Source organism: Chanodichthys erythropterus, chromosome 19, assembly GCF_024489055.1.
Source record: "Chanodichthys erythropterus isolate Z2021 chromosome 19, ASM2448905v1, whole genome shotgun sequence".
NCBI classification, from domain to species: Eukaryota; Metazoa; Chordata; class Actinopteri; order Cypriniformes; family Xenocyprididae; genus Chanodichthys; species Chanodichthys erythropterus.
In genome coordinates, this window is record NC_090239.1 from 25,033,926 (window position 1) to 25,043,726 (window position 9,801).

The 9,801-nt window shown below is 32.6% G+C and overlaps 1 protein-coding gene across 1 annotated transcript in view; it reads right to left on the minus strand.

Annotated features, from left to right (window-relative positions):
- Positions 1-4,120: 4,120 nt before the first annotated feature.
- The window catches only part of lmf1 (lipase maturation factor 1), a 42,795-nt gene continuing 37,114 nt past the window's right edge, over positions 4,121-9,801 (minus strand). The window contains exons 8-11 of the mRNA XM_067369556.1: positions 9,614-9,767; positions 9,318-9,501; positions 6,073-6,185; positions 4,121-4,610 (exon numbers count right to left, since the gene is read on the minus strand). Coding sequence (XP_067225657.1) covers positions 4,436-4,610; positions 6,073-6,185; positions 9,318-9,501; positions 9,614-9,767 — 626 coding nt within the window. The 3' untranslated portion in view covers positions 4,121-4,435. The remainder of the gene's footprint in view (positions 4,611-6,072; positions 6,186-9,317; positions 9,502-9,613; positions 9,768-9,801) is intronic.

Genomic DNA, 9,801 nt, shown 5'->3' on the forward strand with positions numbered 1-9,801 from the left:
TGAGAATTGTGAAATAAATATTCTTATTCCAGTGTGGAAACAAGCTTCCATACATGAATGTTTTTCCTGGAAAAATTCGCTCATTCTTCACTCTAAAAATAACTCAAATTGGGTTAAATATGGACAAACCCAGATATTGGGTTAAATGTTTGATCAAACCTGCTGAGTAGTTTTATTTAACCCAACTATTGTTTAATAATTACTATATTGCTTGCTTAAAAAGAACCCAAAATAGTTTTGAAATTAACATTTATTAACAAGTATAATAAATAATAAACATATTAAATAAAATTAATAAATGTTCACCTAGTAATCATGTGTCTGATGTTAAATTTTGGGTTCATTTTAAGCAACCGTGCGTATGGTAATTTTCAATCAATAATTGAGTTAAATGAAACTACCCAGCAGGTTGGTCAAAGATTTAACCCAACTGTTGGATTGTTTTTAATCCAGCATTTTTTAGAGTAAGCTCGAAGTCATTTCAATAGTACATTATGCTACTATTAATGAAAGTAACCAAAAATAACAAGATATTTATGTTGCAATATTCTTGGCCGGACTTTATTCCGACAGTCAAAAGTCTGACTCGTTATTCAAGTGAAGATATGACTCATGTTCAAGTGTGGAAAATATAACACCAGTTTTTCAACACAGACTCTTACATAAGCTTCAGTACATGTATAGTCACTAGTGACTCACATGACTAAAAAAAGCTATCATTTGTTACAATCGTAATAAGAAATTATTCCTTAAAAAACAAAACAATTATCCGCAGCCTTAAGATTTCCTTCTGACCATCTGCTACTGTCATGAATTGCATGAAGTGCACTGAATGACTATCCCACAAAGGTCATTTTTATCCTACACCTGTCGCTTGGATCAGTTGCTATAGTTACGTTCTAATTGATTTCTTCCTTTCTCAGGCTCAGTCTAACATATCAAACTTAACCTACAGGCAATACAATCTCTCCTTTATGGAGACACACTGTCACCTCCTAATATAATTACTCGTCATGAGCCCTTCACTTATTCGCCGCTGCAAATAAAGGATCTGTCCAATGGCAACTGCTCAACCTAAATGAGGAAGGATAATTACCAGAAACAGATGCTCAAAGTCAGTGAGAGATCAGTTTAGAGATGGCCGGTCTGTCTTGCGTCTGCGGACACCAGCGCTTGCCAATTGTGGCTCATTATGACATCATGCAGGTCTTATTCTTGAAGATTTGATGATCTGATGAAGACAATCTAGATCCAGAAAAGACGCAACCTGCTTCAGGAGGATGATGTTCATTATATTATATCCTAATCTAGATCCAGAAAGGATGCAACCCACATCTGAAGGAGTATATTATATTGTACATTAGTCACGTATGTCTTGTTTAGTTGATTTTTGTTTTGGAAGCCATTTACACAACACTGTTTTCAACTAAAACTTTTTACGCGTTTACACGACAACAGCTTTTTGGGGGCCTGAAAATGCAAACTTTTGAAAATGGAATTCAAAGTGCAAGTTTTTGAAAAGCAACATTCTAAAAAATGCTGGGTTAAAACAATCCAATTTGGGTTAAATATGGACAAACTCAGCAGGTTGGGTTAAATGGCACCTATTATGCCCTCTTTAACAAGATGTAATATAAGTCTCTCATCTGGTCAAGTTTCAGCTTAAAATACCCCACAAATTTGCCCCTATTTGGGGATGAGCAAAAACATCCCTTTTACTATATTACTATATTGCTGGCTAAAAAAATAAATCAAAAATTGGTTGAAAAAATGGCTGGGTGAAAACAACCCAATCCCTGGGTTTGTAAATATTTTACGTATTACATATCTGTGTAAACTAAACACAAATTTGTGAAAATGATGGTGATGTCAGGTGCATGCACATTAAGGGCCCTATCATTCACCCGCCGCAATGCGATGCCATGCGTGACGCAAGTGTTTTTTGCTAGTTTCAGCCTGACGCAGTTATCATTTTCACATTCTGCGCCACATTGTTTAAATAGCAAATGCACTCAAGCCCATCTGCCCATGGCAACTGAAAACGACTGTGCCATTGACCAACAAAAACCTGCTCTAAAGTCAATGCCGCAGTATTTTTTTGTTATTTAAAGAGCGCATTAGTAATATGCGCCTATATGCGGGTGCACAACGCGTGTACACTCTGCTTGTTACACACACAGCAGCACACAAACATGCCAAATATTAAAAATAAAAGGATTATAATGTAAAAGATGATTATTGTGTGCGTAAAAATAAAAATGCTTTGGTGGAATCTGGCTTGTCCCGTAGATGTCTCATAGACGCTTCTCTAGCGAGGAAACAGATCTGCTCGTTCATGAGGTTAAAGCAGTGTTTCTTGCAAATTCCACCATGTAAATAGCAATTCTGCCTTGGAGTGAGTGCAGCCACCTTTTAAAGGGAATGGGAGATGAGAGTCTGATTGTTTTTTTGCACATTATGACCAAAACACACCCATGACTCATTAGAATAGATACAACCCTGAATTTGGACCATGCGCGCCGACCATGAACGGGATCATTTCGACAATGGTGTCATCTGTACGCGAAAAATGCAAAGGAAAAACTTTCCAGTTTTTAGTAGATTGTTGTGTAAACATACCCTCAAATTTGGGTCTGTTCCTGTTTTCCCGTGTTCCCTGTCATTGTTAGCTGACCAGTTCATTTCCATATTTACTGATTAGTTTCACCTGCATTTCATTTAGATGCCTTTGTTTTCTTAAATACATACCTGCATGTGTGTGTATTTATATATACAGTACACACACATATATTATGTAACAAACTTTCATTTTGGATGCAATTAATCACGATTAATCGTTTGACAGCACTAAATATAATATATTTAAAGAGCTATTGCTTTTCCATGTCTTCATATCTGGTCAAATGGGCACTTTAAAGCTCTCTCTTGAACTGGTTATAAAATAATAATAATTATTATTATTATTAATAATATTATTTATAATGATATTAATAATCTGTCTTTATTATTATTAATAATAATAATAACAACAATATACAGTTAATTGCAAATTTGACCAAAAATAATTTAATAATAATAAAAATTAAAAGAAATATTACATAATATTAGTAGTATTATTTGTCATTATTATTATTATTATTATTAATATACTGTTAATTGAAAATCTGACCAAAATAGATGAAAATGGGAATAATTTAATTTTGAGGGAATTAAAAATTAAAAAAATATTAAATAATCAAATAATAATCAAAACATTTACAGTTTTGCATAGTTCTGTGTAACTGTGTATCTGAAAAAAAAAATGACAGGAGTAATACACTGAAATTAGGACTGTAAATTGTGTTAATTTAGTATATATTTTTAAAAGTATATTATATAATATAGCATATTATAATAATTTATTATTGCAATAAAATATTAACACATTTAATCATGCCTATACCTGACTTAAATATTGACATCAATTATTTTATACTATTCATTGTAATTAATTTGTTTACCAATTTTATTTGATTGACAGCTCTCTTTTTTTTTGGAAAGTGCTGCAGGAGCTGCTCTCTTCTCAGCACAGAGACGATGTCTGTCAACGGACTTCAATTTATGTTTCCATGTACTCTATACATATATTGTCTATTTTGGGTCTGTCCACACTTCTATTTTTATGCTTTTTTATCCACTACAGTTTCTACCTCAAAGCAACACTGCATCACTCACTTGCCACTATACATCCCATTCTGAATGTATTGTCTGTGTTTATTATTAATTTGTAAAGGGTTTGTATTTATATCCTGTGTGTAGTGGACACAGCATTAGATGAAAACCTTTTGAAAACCTGAGATGCTGAAAAAGAGATTGTTCTTCTAGCACACAGGAGCAAACATTTAGACTTGAGCGTGTTTCACACTTGGCAGGATTGTTTCGATTAAAATGATTGCCCTGTTAGGACTATTTGTCTTGTTTATTGTCTTGTCCCAAACTCACAGCTGAGCCAATATTGTTGCGCTTGGAATACACAAATGAAGCAATTAATAAAAAGAAACAAGAAAGCCATTGTTTTAATCAGATGAAGCACCTGAAATTGATTTTTCAGTTATCATTTATTGAATGAAAAGCTCAGCTGGTTATTTGAAAATAATCTGTATGTTTGCATTATTTAATTTAATGTTCAACAGTATCACAGCAATTACAATGTGAATGTAGCCTTTGATAGAAATCAAAATCATATTAATTCTGGAAACAGGCTGTTTTTGTTGGCAGGCTTAAAACAGCCCTTGATTCAACACATGCTTCTCTCCTCAGGGACACAAAAGAGTAGCCTTTAGAAGTCTCTTATGTAACAGATCGTCTTTGGCACAGTTCAAATAGGATATACTTCAGTGTGTGACATACAGAAATGACAAATGGATGTCCAAGATGTCCTGTATGGGAAGACGGCTTATCGGCTGCCTGGTAGAGGCCAGTTTCTGGACTGAAAGTACCCCCTGAGGCCATCCAGGTTGACCGGGGGAAAGTAGGGTCCGATGCGCTTCCTGACCCACCATTTCCCCTGGGCGGCACTGCTACTGCCAGGCCGTGTGAATTTATATCGAAAATGCTCTCCTCGAATCCACCTGAAACGACAAATAAATCAAATCCAACTCGGCACATTCAACTCATGCATTTTGAAACATGTTTAGCTCATTTCAAAGCCGTTTAAAACTGTGATAAAAGTTCCACAGGAAGGAGCTAAAGACTTCAGTTTCAACATAAACATAAAGTGACTCTGAAAAGAAACACTTTGAGTGATAAGTTTCACTTTGAAGATGCATGTGTTTAATTGTTGCACAGTATAACAACATATCAAAGCAAGTGTCGATCTGCACATTCATTAAGGACTGTTTATTTATGAGAACAAGTTTACCATAATATTGTTAACTGAAAATGTGACCCAAAAAAGATGCAAATGAGATTTTTTAGGGGAATAAAAATTTAAAGAAAAATATTACATAATATCAGTAGTATTATTTGTCATTTTTATAATAAAAATATTGTTAATTGAAAATTTGACCAAAATAGATGAAAATGGGATTTTTTTTTTTGAGGGATTAAAAATTAAAAGAAAATATAAAATAATAATAATAATAATAATATATTTACATATTGTTATTAAATATAGAATAATAGTAATAATTGGTTTTAGTTTGCCATTATTATTGTTAGTAGTATTACTATTATTACTATTATTATTATTATTATTATTATTAATAATAATAATATTAATAATATAATTGAACATTTGACCAAAATAGCTTTTATAAAATTAAAATTAAAAATATTATATAAAAATAGTAGTATAATGTGTCTTTATTATTATTATTATTATTATTATTAATAATAACAACAACAAAATACAGTTAATTGCAAATTTGACCAAAAATAATTTAATAATAATATTAGTAATATTAGTAGTATTATTTGTCATTATTATTATTATTATTATTATTAATAACAAACTGTTAATTGAAAATCTGACCAAAATAGATGAAAATGGGATTAATTTAATTTTGAGGGAATAAAAATTAAAATAAAATATTAAATAATAATAATGATAATATATTTAAATATAGTTATTAAATATAGTATAATAGTAATAATAGTTTTTAATTTGTCATTATTATAATCATCATTATTATTATTATTATTATTATTAATATACTGTTAATTGAAAATTTAACCAAAATAGCTGGAAAAGTGAATAATTGAATTAACTTTTAAGAAATAAAAATTAAAGAAAATATTAATAATAATAATAATAATAATAATAATAATATATTAAAATATTAAATATAGTATAATATTCATAATTGATATTTTTCATTATTATTATTATTAATAATAATAATTATAATAAATACAAAAAAACCAATAGATTAAAATAATAAATACAAAATGAAAATCCTAATCCAACCTGGTTTAAGTCCTCTAATATCTGCTTTTATTTTAATTTAATTTTAATTCATAATGGAATGTTTACAGTACATGCCCTGAGTGATATCTGATGGTTAGTGACTTTCTTCTTGTATTGAATTTTACCTCGGTTTCTCTCTGTCCTGGAATGGATTGTGTCCCATTAGGGAAAGAATTGTCGAGTCATTTGCCAGCAGTCTGCCAGCGATGTGAATAACCCACTCGCTCTGCTCATACGTCTGAAAGAGACAAAGCCGGAGAAATGAGAACCGTACCACAGCGCCAGAGCCGCTCAAACCAAGATCAGTCACTGTACGCACAAACTCCCTCATCCACACTACACTGGTGCAAAGATCTCCAGCACAACTCCGTGTTTACAGATGTTTACAGTACAACGGTTACTGAAAGAAGCTTCCATCACATGCTGCAATGCAGCTGTTCAAAGATCACATTCGCTTAAAGATCACAGTCGTCAAACTCCAGCATCACTGCAGGTTTAAGTCCCGAGGGGAAAAACTTCACATCTGGGACACCGTGAGATGTCTGTTTGTACTATAAAACAGCGATTCAGGAGATTGATGATCTCATTTGTCTGAGCAGCTGAATTCTTATCGGTGTGTGTGCATGTGTTACATAAGGGTTATAAATAATCTTAACGCTTTCCATTGACCAGGGTTTTTGTACCTGGTTAAAATTCATCTCCTGCTGTAGGAATCATTAAGAGAAAGTGACGGCAGTGATTTCATATCCATTTGATTTACACTGACAAAGACTATTCAACTCACACATCCACATTACAATTGAGAAAAAATATCAAATAAAAGTTTTTTGGTTTGTTTGTTTTGGAAACTGTCAATGACAAATATAAATGTACCCTTTATATTTATTCATGTTGGTTTTGTACAAAAAATGATCAGAAAGTTTTTACACAAAATTTGGTGAAAGCATCCTGTAAAAAGTTTATATTTTCCTTACACCTTAAATATACACTACCGTTCAAAAGTTTGGCATTGTTTTAAAAACAGTAATATTGTGAAATATTATTACAATTTAAAATAACTGTTTTCTATTGGAATATAATATAAAATGTAATTTATTCCTGTGATCAAAGCTGAATTTTCAGCATCATTACTCCAGTCTTCAGTGTCACATGATCCTTCAGAAATCATTCTAATATGATGATTTGCTGCTCAAGAAACATTTATTATTATTATCAATGTTAAAAGTTGTGTACTTTTTTTCAGGATCCCTTGATGAAATACAAAGCTTTTGTAACATTATACACTACCGTTCAAAAGTTTGGGGTCAGTAAGAATTTTTATTTTTAATTTTGAATTGAAGAAGAATTTAAAGACATTTTTTTTTTTTTTTTCAGCAAGGATGCATTAAATCGATCAAAAGTGACAGTAAATTCAATTTAAAATGTAACAAAAGATTATATTTCAAATAAACACTGTTCTTTTGAACTTTCTATTCATCAAAGAATCCTGAAAACAATTTGTACAATTTGTACATCTGTACACATTAAATGTTTCTTGAGCAGCAGATCAGCATATTAGAATGATTTCTGAAGGATCATGTGACACTGAAGACTGGAGTAATGATGCTGAAAATTCAGTTTTGATCACTGGATATATATTTGATTTTCAAATATTTTCAAATAGAAAACAGTTATTTTAAATTGTAATAATATTTCACAATATTACTGTTTTTACTGTATTTTTAATTAAATAAATGCAGCCTTGGTGAGCAGACGAAATTTCTTTTAAAAACATTAAAAATCTTACCGATCCCAAACTTTTGAACGGTAGTGTATGTGTACATATCTTAAACATTATTTTCAAAAACGTTTTTAAATATATTTTTCAAGGAAGATAAAAGTATATATATTTTTGTACAGATATCTTGATTTATTAATATATAATTATTAACAGCACATTCTGACACAGTTTAATTTATGCCCCCACCCAAAAAAACATCAAAATGAATTTTAATGCGGAAACTAAAAATATCTTCATCACAGAAGAGGTGTATTCGAGTGATTTTTAATGTATTTTTAATGTAGTTTTGACATCGATTTGCAGATGCTAAAAAACCCAGATTGCTGTATTTTTTCAGAGTACATATTTTTTAATGATCTGAAACGACTTATATCATGCAATTAATGTCACGCACACAAAACACACAAAGTTCACACATTTGGATTGCCATTATAATTCATGTCTGTTTACATTTCTGTTCTGTGGTGAATATCATTAAAAATTAAAGGACATGTTGTGGAATGAGGAGAACTGAAATACTAAACATTTACAGTATTTAAAAGACACTTAATATTCTGTATTAATTTCAATATGAAAGCACTGACAGTCAGATAAGATCAAAACTGAATTGATCTGAATAATGACACTGTCTTTTAGAGCTGCTTTACAGCAGAATTTGAATTTGTCTCATATTTGATGGTTTGCATTATTGATTCAGTTATTTTCCTGTTTATTAATGTGAAGAAACAATATGTATTGTATAAAGCACCTAAATAAAGCTGACCTAACTTTATATTTTATCTGTATTTTACATTATTTCTGAATGTAATAACAAAATGTGGTTTATACACCGAATTTTAACTTAAAAGTCACATGAAACAGAAGTTCTCTAGTCTGTTCTTCCCTATTGTGACGTATATCCGAACAAATGTAGGGCGGGGCTTGATTTTGTCTGTGGGGAATTAATTGGATGGTTGTGATTTGCTATTGGTGGATCTCATTTGAGTGACAGGTTGCCCCGCCCTCATCCCCAGAGAAGAGAATGTTGTTCAAACTCAGTTATTCTGAGTCACATTCATTTTACAGGGATCCTATTATTAATGCACACTGTTTCTGAACTCCATTGTAGTCTTGAGTTTTCTTCCAGGAACGAACACGTCACAAAATTCCTCATTTAAATAATTCATATGCAGAATAAAGGGGCGGAGCCTGGTTGAGTTAGTTAGCAGTGTGTTGAAATTTGCGGTTATGGTAAGGGGCGGGACATTTCCCAAACACACTCGAAGCGCTTGACCAATCACAACACACTGCTGTAGGCAACCAATCAGAGCACATTGAGCTTTTCAGAAGGAGGGGCTTCATAGAAACAGAGCGTTACTGACAGACTGGGAAGAGAGGAGCTGCAACAATAGAGAATATGAGGAAAATAATGTGTTTTTTAACATTCAAGAATGAGAACCAGTTTTAGTACAGCACAAAAACAAACTCAAGACATTGTAAAATGGCATTATATTATGACCTCCTCATTTATAATAAATCATTTATAATAAATACTGCAATATTCCATAAAAAAACCCAAGAATTGTGCATTTTGATTTCATGGAGACTAACCTGGAAAGCAGCGAACCACATGAGCCAGTCCAGTCTGTAGTGATACGGCGAGATGAGGCACGGCCTTCTATCCAGAGCTCCAGGTTTGCACAGGAAATCGTACTCCTCCCATACCACGCCCTCTCCGGTGTGGTTGACGCTCAGCGTGCCCTGAAACACCACCTCCGTCCGCTCCTTAGTGATACTGCGCCGTCAGAGACACACGGTTAGAAGTGCACCGGCTCTGCCATCTGCTGGTTACTGTTGAGGTTTATATAGAGAGGACTGAAACGCAGTGATAGAGATGGATGCGGTACCTGCCGAAGGCTCCGTACGTGTTGACGATCCGCAGGGGATCAAATGAGGTGTTCATCACCTGTCTAGAGCTCAGCAGGTTCATCACAACCGGGACGCTCAGATAAGCTATCAGAATCCCCAGAGACACATTCAACACACGTCTGATCAACATACCTGAGCGAGACAAAGAGAGACAGTGATGGAGAAA